This window comes from Tamandua tetradactyla, chromosome 3 (genome assembly GCF_023851605.1).
Source record: "Tamandua tetradactyla isolate mTamTet1 chromosome 3, mTamTet1.pri, whole genome shotgun sequence".
Lineage (NCBI taxonomy): Eukaryota > Metazoa > Chordata > Mammalia > Pilosa > Myrmecophagidae > Tamandua > Tamandua tetradactyla.
In genome coordinates this window covers 148114612-148140273 of record NC_135329.1, presented here as the reverse complement: position 1 = coordinate 148140273, position 25662 = coordinate 148114612, and the positions used below count along the sequence as shown (strand labels likewise).

The following is a 25662-nucleotide window of genomic DNA, read 5'->3' as shown; positions in this document are numbered from 1 at the left end:
TAGATGCCAAACTCGAGATGACCCAGATGTTGGAATTATCAAAAGAGCTATTATAACTATACCACTTGAGGAAATGGTAAACATCCTTGAAATGAATAGAAATAGCTCAGCAGAGAAATATAAAGAAGAATGTAATGGCAAGTTTAGAATTGAAAAAGGCAGTACTGTAATAAAAATTCACTGGATGGGCTCAATAGCAAAATGGAGATAATAAGAAAGAGTTGGTGAATTTGAAGATAGAACGATAGATAATATCTAATGTGAAGAACATAGATTAAAAACAGATTGAAAAATCAATGGGAAGAGTCTCTGGGCTTGTGGGACAATATCCAAAGGTCTAACATCATATTATTGGAGTCCTAGAAGAGGGAGAAGGAGATTGGTGAAGAAAAAAATATTTGAAGAAATAAAGGCCAAAATCTCCTAAATTTGGGGAAAGACATAAATCAAGCAGCTCAGTGGATCCCAAATAGGATAAGCTCAAAGAAACCCATGATCAGACATACATTATTAAGCTGCTGAAAAACAAAGATGGAAAATGTCTTGGAACAGCTACAGATAAAAGACATTATACACAGAAATACAGTGATCTGAATGATCCTGAATTTCTCATCAGTAACCCTGAAGCCAAAAGACAATGGAATGACAGTTTAAAATGCTGAAAGTCAAGCACTGTTAATTCCAAATTCTATATCCAGGGAAAATATCCTTTAGAAAGGTAAACAAAATAGTTTCAGATAAAGGAAAACAAAGAGAATTTGTCACCAGCATACTTGCTCTGAAAGGAATGCCAAAGAAACTTCTTCAGAGCTGAAAGGAAATGATACTGGAGGAAACCTGAAACTTCAAGGATGAAGGAATAGTAAATATCTAGGTAAATGTAATTGGCTATTTTTTTTTTGGCATAAATTCTTTAAATTATGTAAGTCTTTGAAAGTAACAATTATATAACACTGGTGGTTTTTTAAGTGCATGTAGATATATTATTACATATGACAACTGTAAACATAAAGAGGGGGGATAAAGGCTCATAAGTGCTTGTAAGTCCTTTATGGTTTTTTTTTTTTTAACATGGGCAGGCACTGGGAATCGAACCCTGGTCTCCGACATCACAGGCAAGAAATCTGCCAGTGAGTCACCGTGGCCCGCCCAGTTCTTTATGCTTTAATTGAAGTAGTAAAATACTAAATCTAAGTCAATCACGAAATGAAAGCATTGTAATCTCTAGGGCAATCACAAATGATCATATGCAAATGATTATAACTTCGAGATATTGTGGGTTAGGTTCCAGACTACTGCAATAAAGCAGATATCACAATAAAGTGAATCACATAAATTTTTTTGGTTTCCCAATACTTACAAAAGTTATGTTCACATTATATGATAGTCTATTGTGTGCAATAGCATTATGTCTAAAAAAACAATGTATACTAATTAAAATGTGACACAGACACACAGAGTGTGCCTCTGCTGTTGGAAAAATGGTACTAATAGACTTGCTTGGTTCAGGTTGCTACAAACCTTCACTTTGTAAAAAAAGCAGTATCTGTGAAGTGCATTAAGCAAGGTATGGCTTTATAAAGAGATATAGCCAAAAGGCACATAGATAAACTAAAATGGAATACCAAAAAATATTTAAATCCAAAAGAAGGCAGAAAAACAAACAAAAAAGAGAGGGGATGGGCAGAAAACAAATAATATAATGGTGGTCTTAAATTCAACTTATCAGTAATTGCATTAAATAGAAATGTTTTAAACCAGGGTCAACAAACTTTTTCTGTAAAGAGCCAGAGAGTAAATATTTTAGGTTTTGCAGGCCAAATACTGTCTTTGTTTCTCTTATTCCTTCTCCTCCTTCTTCAAGCCACAGGCAGGGAGAAGTAACTGAAAGTTACATAACCGAAAAAATTAGTATCCAGAATATATAAAGCATGCTCAAAACTCATTAATAGCAAGACAAACAATCCAATTTTTAAGTGGGCAAAATTATTTAAACAATTTTTAAATGGGTATATTATGCCCTAGCTAGGGCATAAAGACAAGGCTGGTGCAGTTGTTGTGTCCATGGGTAGAGCTGGAGATGGTATAGGAAAGGAGGTAGGGGGCAGACTGTGAAAGGCCCTAAATATCTGGTACAGGAAGCTTTATCTTGTAGGGACACACTGGATCTGATTTATTTCAGTATTGGTACAGCATTGGGATTTTCTATACCATATGTACCTATAAAGAAACTAGTGATTTTAAATACATTTTCTAAATGAAATTCATTTCACATTATAACTCAAAAGATTCTTAAACTTTTAAGTTATTCACAATTCAGCTGAATACAGATATGTATAGAGTATTTTTTATATATACATATATCATAGATGGAGTAATATGGCTTGGATGAGAGGTTTTGTTTAGTGTCTACCATTTGGGAAATGAGTTGTATAGCTAGAGTTTCTAATTGTCTAAGCAAATCAATTCTACATTCTTTAACTCATGCATTGGTTTGTGTCTCACAGGAGCAAGAGTTTTTTCCTCCAACTTTATCTTCAGTTTTTCTTCTCTCCTCTTTTCTTATCATTTTGTCCTTCATTTACCTCATCTTCTTTTCATCCTTCCTTCAAGCTTTTTCAATAAGGCTTTTTTTTTTTTCACATCCCAGGCATTTTCCTTTTCTCTCTTTTCATAAGACGTCTTTCTTATAATACCTAGTCTTCCGTTGCTGTCCACTTTGTAAATCACATTATAATATTTTTCAGGTTAGCTGTTGCTGGTACATATTTTACTAAGCTCCCTCAGGGCAGGATAATTGTCTTCCATATTTTATGCTGTGCTGGTTTGAAAGGAAGTATGCCCCCTAAGAAAAGCCATGTTTTGATATAAATCCCATTTCATAAAGGTAGAATAATCCCTATTCAATACTATATATTTGAAACTGTAATCAGATCATCTCCCTGGATGATGTGATATAGTCAAGAGTGGTTGTTAAATGGGATTAAGTGATGACAATGTCTCCACCCATTTGGGTGGGTCTTGATTGGTTTATTGGGGTCCTATAAAAGGGGAATAAGAGATTTGGAGAGAGTAGAGAATGCTGCAGCACCATGAAGCAGAGTCCACCAGCCAGGGACTTTTGGTGATGAAGAAGGAAAACGCCTCCCGGGAAGCTTCATGAAACCGGAAGCCAGGAGAGAAAGCTAGCAGATGACGCCGTGTCTGCCATGTGCCCTTCCAGCCAAGAGAGAAGCCCTGACTGTGTTCGCCATGTGCCTTCTCAAGTGAGAGAGAAGCGCTGAATATCATCGGCCTTCTTGAACCAAGGTATCTTTCCCTGGACGGATGCCTTAGATTGGACATTTCTATAGACTTGTTTTAATTGGGACATTTTCTCGGCCTTAGAACTGTAAACTAGCAACTCATTAAATTCCCCCTTTTAAAAGCCATTCCATTTCTGGTATATTGCATTCCGGCAGCTAGCAAACTAGAACATATGCTTTGTCAAATGCCATGTACACTTGTGACTTCTATTAATGATAATCAGTATGAATTAGCTAAAGCCACATTTTACTTATTTTATGTAAAAGCTTTACACATATACAAGAGAAGGTTCAAGTTTTACTGGTTACGTGATTTGTCATGTGTATCATTATTTTTCAGATAGCATTAGAATGCTGCCTTTGGAGTTACAAGGCACCAAGTCAAGAATGTAATATGTAGCTTACTTTTTTTTTCAGAACAAGCAAACTTTTTGTTCATTTTTTTAATTGTAAGAAGGCAACATTCCTCTCTTTTTCAGTAACTAAATGCGCATCATATGGAGCTTTGGAAACGGTCTACACGCCAGGATATCTTGTGTTCTAATTTTAAATCATATCTCACAGATGCATACAATCTCTGGAATTTATGCACTATGTATCATAACAAAATTTTAATATTAGGCTTTATAAATGACAATATCAAAATATATTGGATATTGTCAGAGTTATTTCATAGGATTTTAGACTGTGTTTTCTCAATTTTTTATTGGAACACATGTAACACACATTTACTCCAGGAGAATGTGATGGGCAAGTCTAAATCCGAAATGAGCAAAAATGAGGCTGAGTAGCTGCACCCCATGCTCTTGGCTTTTTTTTTCTCTCACTATCAAATAATCCTTTATTGAAATATCTTCCTGTGTAGTTCTTAACTAGCTGGACATTCCACTGCACCACTGTTGATGTCATTGTGGTGACAGTCATCAACATTGCCTCCCACAGAGTGGGAAGTCCCCAGTGTCCTCTTTAATGGCTCCAGAGAGTTTTTTGGAGAAGGACCTACTTGTGCTCCATCCGTCGGGTAATGCGGACGATCTCATCAAAAGTGGTGTTTCCACTATGTTAATATTTTCTTTCTTCTTTCTGTCTCTGGTTGGTTCCTTAAGTGTTTTGATGAGCAGGGTGGAAGTCTGTCTGTTCTGATTGGGCAGTTTCACCGTAATTCTCTTTAAGAATTACATCACCAGTTGTCATAATTCTTCCAAGAATTCAGTGACCAGTTGCCTTCGCGATGTCATTTCCAACCTTTTTTGGAGATTGACCCGGGGGGCTGATCTTGGGGACCAGGGCAGACCTGGCACCGACTTCCCCATCAGTGCGTCTCAGGTATATGATGCTGATTTCTTTGGGGTGGAACTTGGGGGCAAGTGGAGGCAGCTGGTGTCGTATGAACCTGGAGTCAGGCAACCTTGGCTTCCTCCCAGCTGAAAGGTGAATTCTTCTCTTGGCTTTTAGTGCTGTGGTTTCCTCCTACTTGCTATTCTTCTTTTCCTAAGTAGTATCTATCTTGTCTAACAAAACCTCCTTCATGAGGCAGCTGATAGCAGCTCCAAGTGCCACATTACTTAGAGCTGAGTGCTATTTCAATGAACAGGGTAGGAGGCCTGGGCTAGGAGCCAGGAAGACTGTTATCACCGCTGCCTGTGTGGGCGGCTCACTGCCTACATACGCAAAGGACTCCCACTTTCTCTAGAACTGCCTGATGGAGTGCCTAGTACACCTCTGTTAAAGAGGGAGGTTGAAGTCTTGGACCACCCGGCACAATACCATCTATTTCTTCCTGATCCTCCCATCCCCTTTATCTCTTGAGATTTTAATCTACAGGGCCCCAAAGTCTATTTTTCAATAAGCACCTCAGGTAACTCCTTTGCAGGTAGGCTTTGGCACTGTGGCCTGCCCAAGGAAATCCTCTGATAAGAATAACTAGTGGCATCTTTTAAAAGTCCAAATTTCTGGACTCCATATCAGACCTGTGGAATCAGAATCTCTAGGGATGAGGCCAGAGAATGTGGATTTTGGGGCTCCAGGTGATTCTCAGAGAAGTCTGGGAAATTGCTCTAGAAACCTGTACTTTTTATTTTTTTATTTTCTGGTCTTCTGAAATGTGAGTTCCTCATCCCCACCAAAAAAAAGAGAGAGATATCTGTGTTTTGATAAAATAGGTACATTTCAGAAAAGGCAAATTAAACTGTAAAAATTTTTTTCCCACCCAGACTTCCTAGTGCTGCAAACCCATAGATTCAACCGTTGATATGACATCTCCCCTTGCAGTCACACAAACGTCTTGAATGTAATATGCTCAAAATGAAATCATCATGTTCCTCCAAGCCTGATTCTCTTCCTATGTCCCCATATCTCGATAATAGCACTACTATAATCCACCTACTGAACATGCCAGAAATCCCAAGTATCTAACTATTTCTTCTCCTTCAATCTCCGCCCTATCCCACCATATAAAAATACATCATCAAGCCCTCTCCATTTAATTTCCTAAATTGTTCCATTTTTTCCACTTGCCTCCAGTCCCATTTGTTCCCATCCCAACCACTTGAACACCAACACTAACCTTAAGGATAGGTCCTAATTGCCCCAGCATGGGCGCCACTTGTGTTCTCTACTGTGTAGCTGGAATGATCCTTTCAAAACACAGATCTGATCAGGTCAGATCACCGTTCATGTCAGAATGAAGAATAAGGTTCTTAGTATGGCCAATGAGGTCCTTCTTAGTCTTGTCTCCAGCTTCATTCTGTAGAACTCTATCCCTGCAACCTATGCTGCAGTTTTAATTGCCTCCTTTTAGTTGTTCATGCTTGCACTGCTCCCTCCTGACAAAGGGTCTTTACTCATGATATTCCCTCTGTTTCCCTTTGTCTCTTCTTCAGTTTCTCATCCTTTGGCTCTCCATTTGAGTGTGACTTCCACAAGCAAGCCCTTCCTCTCTGACCAGACCAATGAATGTCCCTCTGTAAGCTCTCATAGCACCTACCTCTTGCAGTTTTCATATATTTTTCTAAATAAATGCGACTCATTTATTTGTTCAATAAATGCAGATTAGAACTTTTGGAATTTAAGTGGCCAGGACAGTTTCTTTTCTCACCTTCTCTAGTGTTCTTTAGATTTCATTTTCTTATAACCTATCCAAGAACAATTTTCAGATTAGTAGGAGATACTTACTAACATTTGGATGCAGCTAAAGCACCAGCCTTATGGCTATCCCACGTCCCCCCCAAACTGTTTTGCCTTGAACATTTGTCTCTATTACAGCACTTATTTACCCTGCATTGCTTTCTTGAAGGTTCTTGCTTTCTAGTAGATTTCTCTATTATCAGCTGCTTTAGGGCAGCTGTTTTTTTTTTTTTAATTTTTTTATTGTATAGTATAACATATATACATAAAGCAAAGAAATAAAAAGGCAATAGTTTTCAAAGCACTCTTCAACAAGTAGTTACAGGACAGATCCTAGAGTTTGTCATTGGCTACCATACAATCCTCTCAGATTTTTCCTTCCTAGCTGCTCCAGGATGTAGGAGGCTAGTAGGCTTAAATATTTTTTTTTATCATCACAATCGACTTTTTTCCTTCTTTTTTTGGTGAAAATAACATATATACAAAAAAGCAGTACATTTCAAAGCACAGTCAGTACCACAATTAGTTGTAGAACATATTTCAGAGTTTGACATAGGTTACAATTCCACAATTTTAGGTTTGTACTTTTAGCTGCTCTAAGATACTAGAGACTAAAAGAGACATCAATTTTTTCTGCAATTTTTTTATTAATTAAAAAATTAACAAAAAACAAAAATATTGACATATCATTCCATTCTACATATACAATCAGCAATTCTCAATATCATCACATAGTTGCATATTCATCATTTCTTAGAACATTTGCATCGATTTAGAAAAAGGAATAAAAAGACAACAGGAAAAGAAATTAAACGATAACAGAAAAAAAAAAGATTATACATACCATACCCCTTGCCCCTTGCTTTCATTTATCACTAGCATTTCAAACTAAATTTATTTTAACATTTGTTTACCCTATTATTTATTTTTATTCCATATGTTCTACTCGTCTGTTGATATGGTAGATAAAAGGAGCATCAGACACAAGGTTTTCACAATCACAGAGTCACATTGTGAAAGCTGTATCATTGTTCACTCATCATCAAGAAACATGGCTACTGGAACACAGCTCTACATTTCAGTTCCCTCCAGCCTCTCCACTACATCTTGAACAACAAAGTGATATGTACTTAATGCGTAAGAATAACCTCCAGGATAACCTCTCGACTCTGTTTGGAATCTCTCAGCCATTGACACTTTGTCTCATTTCACTCTTCCCCCTTTTGGTCGAGAAGGTTCTCTCAATCCCTTGATGTTAATTCTCAGCTCATTCTAGGGATTTTCTCAATCCCTTGATGCTGAGTAAGAGACATCAATTTAATGATTCAGCAATCATGTTTATTTGTTAAATCTTATCTTCACTGTATAATTCCACCATCACCTTTGATCTTTCCATTCCTCTTTTTAGGTGTGTTTGGGCTATGGCCAATCTAACTTTTTCATATTGGGAGGGTCTGTTACTAACATGGGGTAGGGAGATGGAAGTAACTATCTGATGTTTGGAAAGGCTGGGCCCTCCGGGTTTCAGGACTTATCTGGACCAGGAACCCATCTGGAGGTTGTAGGTGGGCAGCTGTTTTATTTATCTTGGTATCCTTAGCATTGAACACAGGGCCTGGTCCTCAATATTTGGAATGACCCTGTTCCCAGTAGTCCATTCATATAGTGTAGATGTTCATACCTCTCTTTCCCTATTTGTCTGACAGACTCTTGCCTCTTGATATAAAGGAGGCAATAGTTTAGTGTTACCTTCAACAATATACATAATCTTTCTACTTTTCAGTTTCCTCATTTGAAAAATGATACCATAAAATGTTATTGGATTAAAAGAGTTAATGATTCAGTATGTCTTTCCCTCCACTTGCAAGTCAAACTCCTCCTCTTCAAATAGCAATACCCTAGGGAATTCAGTCTCAGGATTAGGTCTTTGGAATGCCTTGCACCCACCTAGCTCTGCTAGAGTCTCTTGCACCCACTTAGTTTTGCTCTGCCATCCCCTCCCATTTTTTTTCTTCCTTTTAAATAGACCTTCTTGATAGCTCAATTAGATAGAGGCAAAATCATTAGCAAGCAGAATACCATTCTTCCCTGTTCTCTTAGGAATGGAGATTTTCCTAAGGTGAGATGATCTGCATAGGTGCGTAGGACTTTTTTTTTTTATATACTTTGAAATAGTAAAAAATGAAAAAGCAAATGGTACATTTCCACCTCAAGACAGGCAAAAAGTTCTGTTCGTTTCTTTTTACAGTTGTAAAGTGACTGATCTATAGTACACATTAAGTAAACTCTAGTTCCCTTCCTTTCATTCTTTTAGGTTTACAGGACTGTAACAAGATTTTAGCATTCAGGACAAATGACTCTACAGAGAATTATCTGGTGGCCTCTAGTATAATAAATGATTCTTACCAACCAGACACTACATGCAGTTTCTTATTTGCTTGTTTGCATAATTAAACTTTAAAAGGAGCATATTAAAACATCATGCTCTTGTAAATTTTATTTCTAGATTTTGAGATGCTGTGCTATAAATATATAAACTGGTATTTCCCTGGAACCTTGGGTCTTTGTGTGACACCTAAGACTAAGAGTTGGAGTTCAGCAGCTCTGAAAGTCAGCACTGCTACATAAAACAACTGTTAAAGAAACTGAAAAAGAGATCAGGCTTCAGTAAGAGATAAAAATGAGGCTGATCTAGTTGGGACTAAGGTAAATCAGAATATAGGGTAAAGGATAACAGTGTCTGTATTTTAGGACTTTACCTACTGTATGAGACCAAAGGAAGAGAGGCTTATTTTGTCCAAAACCTAAATTTTCCGTAGCACATAATCTAACCCAACCTGTCTGGATAACTCATTATAAGCAGCCCAAATACATGGAGCCCAGAATGGGAATGAGGCCTTGTAATGCTGCATAGCTTAATGTAATACCCTGATACATTATTCCATTGTATGTTGGGCAGAAAATTTAAAAGTATTGGCAAAGTCCTTTTAGAGTCTGAAGAAAAAAATATATAACTATTAAACTTTACCACTGGGGTAACTCCTGATACTGTCTCAAACTTTAGGGACTCCCAAGTCAATAGGCCAAGCCCTTGATATTGAGACTTGCTCTTATGAAACATTCCTGTAGCGGAGAAGCTAAGTTTACCTATAGTTAAGCCTAGGAGTTACTTCCAGAAAACCTCTTCTGTTGTTTGATGTGGCCTCACTCTCTCTAAGCCCAACTCTGCAAATAGATCCATTACTCTCTCTCCTACCTGAGACATGACATCCAGTCATGAAAATCTCCTTGGCAGTGTGGGACATGACTCACAGGGCTAAGCTTGGCCCTGGCACCACGGGATTGACAATGACTTCCTGACAAAAACGGTGGAGAGAAATGTAACAAAATAAGGTATCAGTGGCTTAGAGCGTTCAAGTGGAGTCGAGAGGCTATTCTGGAAACCAGCATTATGAAAGCCTCAATTAGATATTGCTAATTGTCATGGTTTACCAAACCCCAACCAACACCATTTCTGCTAATCCTAAAGAATGCCTAGGGCTCTGAGATTCTACAAGTTTCATGCACTAAGGTTACTTTCCAGAAATCTACAACCTCCAGATAGTTCCTAAGCCATTTAAGTCCTGAAACCCAGAGGGGCCATCCCCTCTCCCATATTGCTGACACCCCTTTCCGACATGAGAAAATTAGAGTGGGTATAGCCCAAATACCCCTAAAGATTGGAAGTAAGATCAAAGGAGAAGGAGTTAAAACACAAAAGATTTAACAAATGCGTATGACTGCTGAATCATTATATTGATATTTTAGGCTCCAATGTCTTGGAACAGCTAGAAGGAAAAACCTGAAATTGTGGAACTATAACCCACACTAAACTTTGAAATCTGTTCTATAACTACTTGTAACAATGTACTTCAACATTTATTGCTTTTTCGTATATTTATTTCACAACAAAATAATCTTAAAAACATTAAAACAAAAACATCATGCTCTTTAAAGATCATGGAAACTTTTTATTTTAAAATATGTGCAGGGTGGGCCACAGTGGCTCAGCAGGCAGAGTTCTCTCTGGCCATGCTGGAGACCCGGATTCGATTCCCAGTGCCTGCCCATGCAAAAAAAAAAAAAAAAAAAAAAAAAAAAAAAAAAGCAATGTAACTAAATACAGTATCAAAAACATGAAAAATGCTTGCATACTGGCTTAGATCCTAATGTCAACTCCATAAAAGCCTTTGCTGAAGGTTTCCCACTCTTCTCCATTGTACCTTGTGCATATCTCTAGCATTTTTCTCTTTCAAGTGTCGCTTGCTATTTAAACTTCGTCTTTCTCAGTTGTCTGTGAAACACAGCATACTTCTGGCAATGTTTCAGATGAGTCAAATATTGCCTCGGTGTTTATCGTGGGACCCGTGTAACCAGAATCGCTGGGGCGGGGGTGGTGGCGGGGGTGTATTCTCGAGCAGTTTCAAATTTGAAAACTCAGTTTATGTTGTCCTCCACAGGTTTGAAATCAACATCAATTGGCATTTGAAGCTTACCAAACACCGGTAAACGTCCAGTAGTCAAAGAGCCTTTTTTGTAAAAGTTCAGTGGTGAGAAAAGCCTCAAAACACGGGGTCTAGGCTTAATTTTCTCCACTGGCTAGTTTAGGAACTGGTCTCATATAAATTGTGCAGTATTAACTTGCTCTGGGGCTCGCTGAGTGACATATAATCCAGGACTCTTCAGGACGAAACCTTTCCAGACACACCCACCTCTACTCTCAACTCCCCAGTTTGGTTCTCTCTCACGGTGTTCTGGGATACCAGCACTAAATTGAGTTTTCTTTCTCCAGGAAACTTGCGAGAAGAGGCTTTAAAAGAAAAGGAGGCAGAGGAAATGTGTGTATTAGTTAGAACCATAAATGGCAGTGCACATCTGAGACGCGACGCCAAGCAACTTCTTTTGGCCGCGGGAACCACAGGGACAGAAACCTCCTGCCAACCGCCGGACTCGCCACTCCAACTGACCGCCCGGGTCACAGTCACGTGACGGGGGATGGCGCCCGCCCGCTGTGGCGCCGATTGGCTAGCGGCGAGAGCGCGGGGTTTGATGGGAAGGTGCTGGCCGGGCCCTTAGCGGTGTCAGTGGTGGCTGCAGCCTGATCGGAAGGCAGGCTGTGCGGCGGTGGGTGAGGTTGCAGGGGTAGACGTCAGCGCCGGGTTTTGCCGGCTCCTCGCAGGTAGAGTACTTAAGCTGTGGGTATTTGAGAGGGCTCGGTGGAGGGGAGGCGCGCTGAGCTTCCCCGCCTGGGATATACGCTCCTGTTTCCCCGCTCGCCTCTCCCGGGTGTCCCCGCCCCACGCGGTGTGGCCTACGAGCTGCGGCGGCGGCTGGTCAGACTCCCACCGTGGCCCGTGCTGACTCAGTCTCCCTGCTTCGTCATCTCGATTCCCTAGCACAATGGCACGGAGGCCCCCCTGAAGGTTGGAGGCCCCTTTTTTCCCTCGTGGGGAGTGTGCTTTCTCCAGTCTGTTATTGGAGATTCCTGGGGAAGACTAGGTTGAACTGAGCATCTTTGGCCCACTCGTGTTAAGGCGAAGGGTCTGAAAGTCCCAAACTAGCAGGTCCTACGCCAGATTATCGCTTTGAGTGTTCTACCCACCTCCCTTTTCTCTTGAGTTGTGCAGAGGTACCACGAGTTGGAAAGATCAAAAGAAACTGAAAACTGTCAGTGTCATGCTGCTAGACTCTGGCGTGTGGGCGTGAATTATGTGCTAAGAGAAGCCGTTCTACAAGCATTGTCCCTTACTGGTGGGACGGTGGGCGGTGTGAGGGGTGGAGGGAAGGGCGAGGATGTGTTGTAGGTACACAACTCGGCGTGGCATACTGTGTGACTACATCAATACTTATAATTTTTTTGATATCGTGTTAGAGGACCGAGAGAATTGGAACTAGTGAACTCAGTTTTGCTAATGGTGCCCTCTCATAAGGTGTGCCTTCTAAGTAAGACCTGTGACTCACCATTGTTTGCGAGTTTTCCATGTTCCGCTTTTCCTACTTGGCTTCTGCTTTGTGGTGCCTAATGTCGACCATTTTTTCCTTTGTCTGTCGCCTGGGTATCACCATTGACAAAATCGACCCTCTTTTTCAGAATTTTCTGTGGATGGGAGTAAACTTGGTATCAGGAACATATTCAAACCGGTTGAGAATACCTCTCTCTTGTTCTTAGCAGCTCCCGTATTTCCTTCCGTAGGCGGACCAACTTGATTTTCAACACATTTTCTTAAACGAGAATGGCGCATTTAAAATTAGGATTTTAAGTTCTCTATCTTTTATGGAGACCAGCCCAGTAATACTGTTAATGAAATTTTATTGTGTTTATATAGATTATTAACTTGGAAGTGAATGTAAGAAGTCTTATGACCATCAAACATTTGATTTCATATAGCAATATCTATTAAAACAGTCATTTTTGATAGTACTTAGTTCAGATTGAATATTGACTTACTGTGAAGGCAAGAACTTAATCCTGTAATAAAAATGCTTTTATACATATACCCCTTTCTGTTAATTTTACTTATGGACAATAAATGTGGCAGTTTGGAACATTTCAGAGTTGTCTTTTCAATCAGAACATTCCAAAGTTAGAGTTCTAGAACAAGTCCCCTTTAATATCAAGTTGAAAAGTGCAGTATGTTGTGGAGCTACTGTTAATGGTGACTAAATATTTTCTACTCAAGTTTAGAACTTAATAAGCATAAAGCTAAACTTCCTTTGCTGTTTTCTCCAAGGGTCTAGAAGGTTATTTTAATGGAGGAGTCTGCAGAGTATTTTGCTATTTTTATATAGAGAAAATGAAAGCATTATAGTTTCATTTAAAATATAAATTGTAATTTTACTTTCCAATTTTTAAATTATGAAATAGGTGTTTTCCTTTAAGAAGTTAGAAAGAAATGTGTTTCATATAGGAAGCTATTGTCTGTTCTATCTGCATTTTCTGGTAATAATAATTATTATTATTATATTTAACATATTAATGTAATATATAATATACATTATATTGTAATGTGTGCTACAATAATGTAATATATAATATAATGTAATATATAATAATGGCTTATAATAATAGTAATGTAATATATGATAATAGTAATGTAATATATAATAATGGCTTCCATTTATTATATACTTAATATGGCTTGTACACTCTGCTAATGATATATAATTTCATTTGATCCATTCATTTCTGTGAGGTGTAGATATTTCTGACTTTTTACATATGAGGAAATTGAGGCTTAGAGAGTTCAAGTAACTTGATCAAGATCACATAGCTAGTATGTAGTTGAGCCTTATTTCACAGACCTGTTTTACTTCAAAGCTGGAGAGGATTTCTTTGCTCACTATTTTAAAGTGACTTGAAGTGAGCTGAATATTTAAGGATAATATTCTTAACATTAAATTCCTTATAAATTCAGAAATAGATTCAATATAACATTAAGTTCTGATACCCAAACCTGAGTGTGAATAACAGTTAAAAGAAAACATTCAAATAATGTGGTGGGTAGTATTCATTGAAAAAACATTTAGATGAACCCAGTTCTTAAGGTCATGTCAAATCCCACTGTGATATCACAGTGGAGAGAGATTCTTTCTGTAAATAGTCATGGAAGAGTTCTTGGGGACAAGCCATTTGAGATTGTTCCGTTTATACACTCAAGGGCAAGCAAATTAATTTATGCTTCAGAAAGAAGGGCGAGAGTTATTTGGTTCTTATGTATTTTCCATGTGTTTAAAAGGAAGCAGAGATGGACTAGAAAATTGCAAAGGCCACAGCAGTTATAGTAACTAACTTGTATTAAGAAATTGCATGTCAGGCACTATTGTAAATATCTGAAAATGCACTATGCCATTTAAGTCCTTTAGTTTTGAAGAGGATCCTTAACTATCATTCTTTTGCAGATGAGGAAATTGAATCATAGAGTTAAGTAATATATTTGCACAAGGGCCATAGAATTTGGAGTTAAGACTTTTGCGTGCAAAGTAGGAAACCAGTGGTTGAAAATAGAAGAGGTATGGAATCAAAGCTATGGAGAAATATTTGATTTAATTATTTAATTTTGTTATTCTTTCATATCTGTTGAAAAGTACTGCCTACTACATGTGAATTATAGTAGATCAGCTTCCTTTAACAAATGTCAGAATTTGACAGAAAAATTGCTGAACCATGCGGGTAGACTTGTTTCTTTTATGAACCTGAAAGCATGGATACGATATTTGTATTATCCTCCTTCAGGGACTATAGAGGCTTAGCCATAGTTTGTTTAACTACAAAACAGTTCTCCAAAAGCAAAGAATTGATGTTAATTTGGTATTAACTGAGATATTATGCATATGTTTAAGGTTACCTTAGAAGTGATATACAATAAACAAGGAAGTTCTTGAGATGGAAAAATGATAGCCTAGGATCTAGTACCTGGCCTAGTGCAGAATCTAGTACAGAACTTGTAGTACCAGTTCTGCCTTTATATGGAGCCACATGATTTTGGGCAAATGACTTAGCTTCTCTTCTTTGTATGTTTGATCATACAAATTTAATCAAGTGATGGACCTGGAACATGGTACACGGTTCCAACACTGTTTCTTATGTTTATAACTCATTTTCCACTTCAGTAGCTCAGTGTACCAACTATTTGACAATGTCAGAGATGCTTTTATATATCTTATATATAAATATATTTTGTGTATTGGTTATAACGGATTGCTTTTTAAAAAATCAAAACCAAAATGCCAAGTCTGGTTCTGCTACTTATATTTGGAAGCTTAGCAAATTACTTTTCTAGCCTTAGTTTCTTCATTTGTAAAATTGGGGGGATAGTGGTATCTAAATGATAAAATTCAGGTAAAGTATTTGTTTTAGTGCCTCCTAGCAAACGTTTAACTGAGATTATTCTTGTTGTTATTGGTATTATTGTTGTTATTAATAAGAAATATTAAAAATTCTGATCACAGTCTTAGGGTATGATGATGGCTACGAACTTGTCTTGGAGGGGTATGGTTCTGCTATATACCAAAAAAGTGCAGGTCAGTTGTGTTTCAAAGCAGTGTGCTAGGCACTATACGGTAGTGCCAGAGTAGAGTACTATTATGTGTACTTTGAGAATACCAAGTTAAGTGGTTCATCTGAATCTTATCTCCTCCCACTTTTCTTGGTGATTATTTTTAACATCAGAATATTTTAGGATTATTTACTGTCTTGACTCAGATAGTAGTTTATACTTTTATTCATTAAAGTTTATGGATTTCTTAGAAGCACATTTAAAACTTTAATATTGAAAGATTAATATTTATATTATAATTTAAATGTGGCTTGTAACATTTAATATGTTTATAAACTTCAGAATTTTTTAGGACAGATTATAGATATTTCTGTCCTTAAAAATCCCTTTAAGTACAAATATTTTTCATTAGAGCTCTTTGTATTTTTCTAAGGAAGTCCAAGGCAGGTCTGCCTTATGCTAATTCCAATCTATAAATAATGCTGCCAAGTGAATATATTTTATACTGGTATTATTATGTGATTGCTTTTATGGCTAAGAAAAATGTAAGGAGTATGACCTAGATAACTTTTTGTGGGTGTGTGAAAATGAAGCAGCTTTTATACATTAGCAAGTATGTAACTGTAACCTGGAAAAAATGTCAGTCTAGAAGTATACCTTTGCCATGTCAACTTAAAAAAATTATATAATTATTGACTGGTAAATTGATTTAGGATGTAATATTATTGAGCCTATTGAAAAACATTTGAGTGTCATAGAAAAACAGCTAAAGCTAAGAAGGGGATATACAGTTAGCTGACATGAAGATCAACTAGCTTGAAAGGGACTTAGACAAAATTTCAGAGAGGTGTTTATTGTAATTGTTGAACAGTAACATTTAGTAAATAGAATAAAATAGCACTGGACCAGAAGTCTGAAGATAGAGTCGCTTTGGGTCATGTTTCTTCTGAGTTACTGGGAAAATCACTAAACAAACCTCTCTTTGCTTAGTTTTATTATCTGTAAGTGGTAATAATAAAAACTGAAAAACACTCCCCTATGAAGAAGTGGTATTATTTACCTTAATTTATAGAAAGGAAATTAAGGTTTAGAACATTGAGTGATTTGCTCAAAGTCACAGGTAGCCTTGTAACTCTTATTTCTTATAAGAAAATAAGAAAGTGGGCTTTCTATTATTACTTGTAAGGTGATATTTTTCTTAACATGGTAAAACATCCTTAATTCCAAATAATTAGTTTAGTTTGGAGACAGCTTAATAATAGAAATGGTTTTATTCAAGTATGTAGAATGAAAGTAGCATAGGAAAACATGTTTTCTTATAAGAACTACCTAGGGGACCTACTTTAAAATTTAGAAAACTGCAAAGTAGTATGAATATATACTTCTAAAATGCTTTGTCATTTAAAAAGTCTTTCCAATTTTATTTTCATTTTTAGATATGTGCTGGTTTTAAATATGTGTTGGCTTTGAAGAAATATTTTTTAAAAGGTAGACTCCATCTCAATGATTGTTTAAATTCAAATTCCACACAGGTTGAATCGAAAGAAGTTAATATTTTATAATGTGTTTAAGTAGTATTGCAACCTCTAAATTTTATGGTGAGTATGCTGTATGTTTAACTTAAATTTTTAAAATACCTGCTTTATTTCTAGTTGTGAATACTTTGGACAATTGTGCCCAGTTATCATTGTGCCCAGTTTCTACAGATAAAAGATGGGTGGATTATTTTCTCGATGGAGGGTAAGTGATTTTCCTTTACTGCTAGTTCTTAAGTCGAATATAAAGTGTCACATAAAATTTTTATTTTAAAAATCTTTTTTGTGGCGTAGATATAGAACAGTAGTTTAATATTATCCTTAACTAGATTTCTTTTTTTTCCCTTTTCTGGATTTTATTTTGACTTAGGAATTATTTTTATTTCTGTATTTGTATCTTGTTTTCTTATAGTGCCTCGATTTCATTGAAATTAAGTATTCTGTATAATATTTATGTTTTTATAAGCTATGTCATTTTACTTAAAGCTTGTCACAAATATTTACTGAAGTTAAACTAAACCACTTTTTGGAATTATAGGTTAAACAAACATATCTCACATCAAAATTAGAAATGCAGTTTGATTTTATTGGATAAGCGTTTAGGGGAGGTATCTCAAATGTAGAGCTAGAAAATAAATTAAATTGATAAATGCTCTTCTTTAATGTAAAAGGAAATGTAATCTAGGAAAAACTACTTTGCTTTATTTTTGGACTCCCTGTTATAAGAATGGAGTCTTGCAATGCTTGGTACATAATTCAGTTTTGGAAGTATGACTGGAACCATCTTATTTTGGATTGGCATTATAGTGAAAACCCCCACCCCCCTTTAAAACTTTATGACCGTTCTGCCTGAGGATCAAATTTACCTAGTCTCCCTTTATCTAACTTATTAGGTTGATCCAATAATGAAATTACCAATATCCCGTTGCTTTAGCTTACACAAATGGCAATTTCATATGGTTCAATCTACTGTTAACAAGTCTTATAACAATAATGTAACAATAAGTGAATTGATATTCCTTACCCTCTTAGATTGCTGGAGTATATAATTGGTAAATATTTTCTCAAGTGGTATGTGAGCCATTTTTGTTGTTTTTATTCTAGGTGGTATTAAAAATGTATCTCTGTCAAGTTCTGCTAAAAGGGCCATAGGTGCCCTTTTTTTTTTTTTTCATTTGATTTAATAAACTTTTATTTTTCAAAATGTACAGTTGGTTGGACCTGTTCATGCATCTTCACCGGCAGCTGGGGCATCTCCACCCTTGGTGTTTCTGGTGTAAATCACTTGAGCTCTGTGCTTTGAAACCAGCTTGATAAGTCCTTTACTAAGCAGCTCCTGAAGGGCTGCCCTAGCCAGGGAACCTCGAATCTTCAGTCTCTCAGAGACAACAGCTGGAGTTATAAGCTTGTAGTTGGGAACTTCCTTACAGAGTTTGTCGCAAGTGGCTTTGTCAAACAAGACGAGGTTATTGAGCTTGTCCCGAACTTTGCCTTTGGACCACTTCTTCTTTTTGGCTTTGCCCCCAGATTTGTTCACTGGGTCTTTGTCTTTCTTGGCCGACTTTCCGGCATCCTTCTTCTTCTTGTCGTCCTTGGGCGGCATCGCGAAGCTCAGAGAGCAATAGTTGCCAGTGCAGCCTTGCTGAGATGTCGGGGGGGAAAAAGCCATAGGTGCCCTTTTAAATTCTGATCTTCAGAGTGGTACTTTCAAAATTCGTAATGAAAGTAGCCTATTGTTTTTGACCTCCATAGTCCTAGGTGAACTTTTAGCAATAGCAAATCAGAACATGTTTAGTTTTTTTAAGTTTTTAAAAATGTAAATTCTTTTGAATAATTATATCTAAGGAAATTTTTGTTGAGTAAAATATTTCTCTAAATCATAAAAGTATGTTCTGTTGGGGTTAAGAATGATAAAAATCTAGCTATCAGAGTTGAATGTCCTTCTAGGACTAAAAAGTCAAGTAGGAAAATACTTATTTCTTTAATCCCATGTAGTTCTGTTTATAATAATTTTTATTTAAATGTAAACCTTCTTAGTTATCAGTAAACATTAATACATATAGCTTGATAGCACTTGAAATAAATTAATTTTGGATTGAAATGTTCTTTTCTAATATGAGTATATAAATCAAAGTATTTCTTAGACAAGAAAGTAAGTTTGCAGTGAAAAGTTTCAATATTCTCTCTTATTTTTATTTCTCTAACAGACAAAACCTTCAACTGTAGAAGTTCTGGAAAATATAGATAAGGTATGTTCTTTGGCTGTGAGGTATTTTAATTCATTTTAGATATTAAATAATATTATTTTAATATATATTATTTTGGAGACCAAAACTCAGTGTGAAAAATTAGAGATGATGTAGAATAAGCCTGAGAACTTTAATGTTACATGATCTCAAAATAATCCAAAGTCTATTAGTGACTTTAGAGGTCTGTGCCATGTAATAGAACCTGTTAGAATGAAATTAGATCTGTAGCCTCGTATAAATCAATGTTACATATAGAATAAAGTGCATTATAAGATAATCTGCAGTAATTTTTTTTTTTTTTTAAAGGAAAGACAGAGAGAAGGAAGGAAGGATAGAAGGAAGGAAGGAAGGAAGAAAGGGAAACAACTTTAAACATTTTCTTGTTTTATTGTATTTTGTTTTTCCGTTTTTTGTTACATGGGCTGGGGCCGGGAATCGAACCGAGGTCCTCCGGCATAGCAGGCAAGCACTTTGCCCGCTGAGCCACCGCGGCCCGCCCCTCTGCAGTAATTTTTATCAGTCTGCAAATTATCACAGCTTTTTATACTTTCTGTCATTATCAAAAATGACTTTTAATTTTTATTAATTATTTCTTTTTACAGCCAGACTTTTTTAAGGCCTTATACAGGGAGAACTATTTTTTTTTTTTTTTTTTTTTGTCTCAACAAATATTACCTACTGATGCCAATTATATCCTTCCAATCTTTGGTAATTTGATAGATTAAAAATGGTATCTTTATTAGACATTTTAAAAAACAATGTTGGGACAGGCAGTGTTGGCTCAGTGGCAGAGTTCTCACCTGCCATGCTGGAGACCCAGATTCAATTCTTGGGGCCTGCCAATGCAAAAAAAAAAAAACCCCAAAAAACAAAAAACCATTGTCAGAATAGCAATTTTTCATATATTTTAACTTCATTTTTTTGTTTGTTAGTTGCCTATTCATGTCCAGTTTTACGATATTAATGGTTATTTTTCATTGAATGTAAGAGTTCTTTCTATATAACTTTTCTGTTGTATAGTAAATTTTAAACATTTAAATTTATTTATAATAAATTATGATATTATTAATAATATAGAACAATTTTCTCTTAACAGGAAATTCAAGCATTGGAAGAATTTAGGGAAAAAAATCAGAGACTACAAAAGTTATGGGTTGGAAGATTAATTCTCTATTCCTCAGTTCTTTATTTGTTTACATGCTTAATTGTATATTTGTGGTATCTTCCTGATGAACTTACAGCAAGACTTGCCATGACTCTCCCATTTTTTGCTTTTCCATTGATGTAAGTAAATTGTTCTTTTTGTTTGCCTTTCCTCTTTCTCACTAGATAGTTTTAATATGTTCAGTCTGTTTTTATTCTGAAATTGTAAGGTTTGAAATTGAAGATTGAATAAACTTGAATTTTTTTCCAATTTGCAAAGCATTTCTTTAAAAAAGTTGAATAATTGTTTTAAACCTTTATTTACAACCCAACATACTTGACAAATATGATCCACTGACATTGGTAATAATGACTCTATCTGAAAGTGTTTTGTGATCTCAAGTAAATGGCCATGCTTTCCCAAGGGCACTGGGTATGGAATGGGCGTTTCAGATTGTGGGGAACAATGGCAATTGGGGGAGGGTTGAAATACAAAAAGAACATTGTTCAAATGATTCTGAATATACTCCATTTATCCCTTGCTTTTTATTCACTGCAATAGAGCACTTGATCCTTATTATAGAAATATTTTGTAATGTAGTACTTTATATAAGTTATATCATGCTTGAGAATTGTTAGAGACAATTGAATAAAAAGTTTGTTTGATCAACAAACATTTTTGGATACCTATTGTGTAGACATTGGGTTATAATGGTGTTCGGCACACAATTATAAAAAAATCTCTGTAGATTTTACTCAGATTGCTTAGATCAAATTAAGTAACACTTGTAATAAATGTTATGAAAGAAATGTGCGAAATGTTATGGGAGCATTTAACAGAGGGCCCTACCTAGTATGGGATGGTGGTGAGGATGGGGAGGTGTGGGTAGGAGGCTCTGTATTAGTTTTCTATTACTACCACTAACATATAGTGGCTTAAAACAATGCCCATTTATTATCTCACAGTTTTGTAGATCAGAAGTCCAGGTACCTTAACTGGGTTCTCTGCTTAATGGTTTCACAGGCCTTAAATCAAGGTTGTCAGCTAGCCGTGGCTTTTAAAAAGTCTCTGGGGGAGAATCTGCCTTCCAACCCTTTTCAGGTGTTGTCAGACTTCTGTGTATCTTTCTGACTTCCTCTTCTGCTCTCTGATTGGAGAAATCACTGCTTTTAAGGGTTCAGGTGATTGCATTAGGCCTACCAGGATAATTTCCCTATCTTAAAATCAACTGAGTAATGACCTTAATTTTATCTGCAAAGTCCCTTCACAGCAATACTTAGTGTTCATATAACCAGAGAATAGGAATCTTGGGGGTCATCTTTACAATTTGACTTGCCATAGACTCTTGAGGAAGTGATATCTGAGTTGAGACCTGAAGGATGAATACATGTGTTTAGAATGATATGACATGGTGTGAGGAGTGTTTCAGACTGAAGGAACAGCATACTTGAAGGCCCTGGAGGAAGATAGAGCATGGTATATTTAAAGGATTGAAAGAAGACCAAAGGAATATGACTTGATGTTTATGTTTTGAAAATACCATGTAGGCTACAGCATGGAGGCTAAAGTAGAGGAGCATAATGATGGATCTGGAGCAATAAGTTAGAAGATTATTATGGACAAGGGAAAGAAATGATGAATGATGATTTGCACTTGAGTAGTAGTGGTACAGGAGTTGGAGAAAAGCAGAGTGACTAAACAAAGTAAGCTGCTGAAGAGAGAGGAAGTAGAATTTAGGTACTATGGACAGGTTTTGGTGATTAGTTGGATGTAGGAGTGAAAAGGAGGAACTGCAGCAAGGATAAAACTCTGGCTTGGAAAATTTGGTTGATGGTAGTGTTTTTCCTCTATGTAGGGAGCAACATGAGGAGCAGTAGGCTACAATTAAAATGCTACCTGTGTGCTGTTCAACTGAAGCTTTCTGGTGGTAGATCATTAAATATGAATCTGACACTCAGAGAGAAATTTGAATGGAAGATATAAATTTAGGATTTGGCAACTTATAAATATTAATCAAAGTCATCATCTATCTGTTCCTTCAATAAACATTGGATGCTTGCAATATGTTAGGTGTTGGGCTTTTTGATATTTGAATTTTTTACATCAACATGTTCTTCAAATCCTCACCAACAAAAATAAACATCCAAGAGTTGCGGGAAGATCTTTCCAAGATGAGAGAACAGAAACTGCAAAGGCTGTGAAGTAGGAGAGGGCATGACTTACATATAGGGGTCAAAGAGATAGGTATAATTCAGCTATAAAAAGAATGATGTTCTGACACATACTGCAACATGGATGAACTTTGAAAATATTATACTGAGTGTAATAAACCAGAAACAAAGGACAAATATTCTGTGATTCCGTTTATATGGAATATCTAGTATAAGCAAATTCAGAGACAGAAAGTTGGTTAGAGGTTACTATGGGCCAGGAGTAGAGGGAAAGGGAGGGCTATTGCTTAATATGTACTGAAGTTCTGTTTGGGATGATGAGAAAGTTTTGGTAATGGATGGTGGTGATGATAGCAGAACATTGTGAATGTAATTAATGCCACTGAATTGTACACTTGAAGGTAAAAATGGGATATTTTGTGTCATATATCTGTTACTATAAAAAAAAAAAAGATGGGTATAATTGGAATGTGTGATGGGGAAGGGAGAGTGAGATGAGTTGAGGTTGGAAAATCAGAAAGGCTCCAGATCATGGAAAGTCATGGCTAAGAGTTCAAATTCCATTTTGGGTGAAACGGGAAGCTTACATTGTAAAGGCTTTTGTGAAAGAATGGCATGATGGCAATTTAATTTAAGATCATGTTTGCTGCCATGTGGAGATTGAATAAGAGGAGATCAATAGTAGAAGCAGGGAGGTCAGCTAGGAGACTTTTATAGAAGTTTAATGTAAAGATTGAGATGGATGGGACTACAAATGGCAATGGAGATAAAGAGATGGCTTTTGGAAATAAAGCTGATACAATTTGTTGGGAGGAAATTGTTGATAAAGGAAAGGGAGGACTCAAGGATGCCACTTAGGTTTGAGATTTGGTGAGAGTAAGATATTTTCTTGGGGATTAATATAGTAAAAGAAAAATTGTTTTGTTTATTTAATCATTAGTACAGGAGATATTTTCAAATTGGAACTCTTAAAACTCATGTTAAAAAAGATTTTTATTTTGAAATAATTTTAAACTTACAGGAGAACTGCAAAAATAATATCTGACCTGTACAGAAAACTCCAACATACTCCTTACCCTCATACCCAGAGCCACCAATTTTTAGTGTTTTGCTGCATTTATCCTATCCCATCCATCCATCCATCCATCCATCATCCACTTAGCTATCTAGCTGTTTGTCTATTTATTAATTTTCTAAATATTTGAGAATAGGTCGTATACATCATACTCCTTGAACTTCCATGTTTATTTTCCTAAAACAGGATATTCTTTATGTAACAACCTTAAGTACAGTTATTATCAAGTTCAAGAAATTAAAACATGTAAAGCTTAAGGTCTATTTCAATTTTATCCCAAAAGATAATGTCCTTTTGGGCATTTTCTCTTCCATTATTAGATCCAGCCAAGGATCATATATATTGCATCTAATTGTCATTATGTCTTTGGTCTTTCTCGCTCTTTTAATTGTGGAAACATATATAACATAAAATTTTCCTTCACAGCCACTCCTATGCATACAATTCAGTGGGATTAATTGTTTACACAATGTTGTGCTACCCTTATCACCATCCATTACCAGAAATTTTCCATCACCTCAAACAGAAACTGCATCCATTATGTAAGCTCATAATTTTAAACTTTGTATGTAGTTGCAGAAACTGAAAATTTAGTGCAAATATAATGTTGCAATATTTATTTAGTTTCTTTCTCTTCTGAGATCTTTTGGATTCTTTTAGTCCCAGCTGTGGTAGTTGATTTTATATGCTGAACCCCTTTCCCATGTTCCCCTTCTATTTTTGAATAACAAGGGGAGAAAATAAATTTAAAAAGGAAATAAGTATGGGATGTTTAGCTGTTTATATGTTTTAAAATAATTAAACACTTTTTCGCTTACTTCCATAAAAATTATTTTTCTGATTATAGAAAAATTATTTTTCTGATTATAAAAGATTCGTATCTAGTTGCAAAAGAATGTCTGATAGGGACTTCTGCTGTGCTGATTTGAATGGATGATCCACAAATTGTGATCCACTGGGTCTGTTATAAGATTTTTTTTTGGCATATCATATACTAATTGCTTTTAAAAGTAGAAAAACTTCATTTTCTTTAAGAATGTTTGTGATTTCTTCTGATTCGGTTTGTTCTTTCTACCATTTTGAGTATAAAGCTTAGTTGGCCTTTCTTTGTCCCTCTGACTATTCTGTGTCACCTGCACCTAGTATTTCTTGGCTTGTTAAGCTTTAGCACTATTTCTCATTTTTCCTCATTCATATTGTGACCTGGTTCTCAACTGTTGCAGCTTCATAGTGATCTCCTCACATTTGGAAGTATATATGACTTATCCAACAAAGAAAAGAATTGTCCTTCTGATTGATGACTATCAAAAAAGCGTGAAATAAAATACAAGGTGAAAGTAGATTCTGTAGTAAATGGAAAGATTGCTTACCACGGGGCATTCTCATTTTTGTTTGTGTGTAATATCAGCTATTGCCCAAGCTTATCCCTGGACTTGTTTCCTTTGGAAAACTTCCTTTGAAAGTTTTGAGGAATGAACCAGGATTTATTTAAAGAACTGAAGGCAGAAGGAACAATAAAATCTGTTGTTTTACTCATTACTGTCTACGTTGATTATAGAGCTTCCATATCTGCAGAAAACACCTGCCATCTCTGCATTCTAAATTTCCCGTGTGTTTTTTACTGGACAGAGAGGTCATGGATTCAAGACTGAGCACGTACTGAATAATCACAGCTATTCCAAAATTATTTTTTATGATAGAATATCAATATTCCACGTAAGATGCTTTGAGATTTTATTATATCTTCAGAATGTAGTATGAGGCATCTTAGTGTGATTTCAATGTATTTTTCTGCCTTTTTCTTTACTCTCAATGTGAATTCTTCCTTTCAGATTCAGTAGTATATTTACATCTCTTTTTTAAATAGTAATTTAAATTATCCATAGGCTGAAGTTATTTAGTAGGAGCTAATAAGGCTATGCTCCATAGTGAGGGAAATTTTGGGTTACCGTTACAACTTTGTATTTCTGCTTTATGCTTGTGGATCTTGGTCACCTTTGAGAGTTGTCTCAGTTTTTGAAG

General features: G+C 36.1%; 1 protein-coding gene and 1 pseudogene across 21 annotated transcripts in view; one reads left to right on the top strand and one right to left on the bottom strand.

Annotated features, from left to right (window-relative positions):
* LNPK (lunapark, ER junction formation factor) overlaps nucleotides 1-25662 on the top strand; it is a 174876-nt gene that overhangs the window by 74083 nt on the left and 75131 nt on the right. For 6 of the 21 annotated variants that reach the window (XM_077154230.1, XM_077154232.1, XM_077154228.1 and 3 more), the window contains 3 exons: nucleotides 17119-17206; nucleotides 19209-19250; nucleotides 20347-20534. In XM_077154230.1, coding sequence (XP_077010345.1) covers nucleotides 17180-17206; nucleotides 19209-19250; nucleotides 20347-20534 — 257 coding nt within the window. In that variant the 5' untranslated portion in view covers nucleotides 17119-17179. Of the gene's footprint in view, nucleotides 1-11461; nucleotides 11650-11874; nucleotides 11894-12226; nucleotides 12401-12853; nucleotides 13127-13655; nucleotides 14130-14369; nucleotides 14481-15419; nucleotides 15492-17118; nucleotides 17207-19208; nucleotides 19251-20346; nucleotides 20535-25662 lie in introns of those variants that run through there. The other 15 variants (XM_077154223.1, XM_077154220.1, XM_077154219.1 and 12 more) reach the window with 12 other exon arrangements.
* On the bottom strand, nucleotides 18160-18659 carry LOC143677789 (small ribosomal subunit protein eS25 pseudogene; annotated as a pseudogene).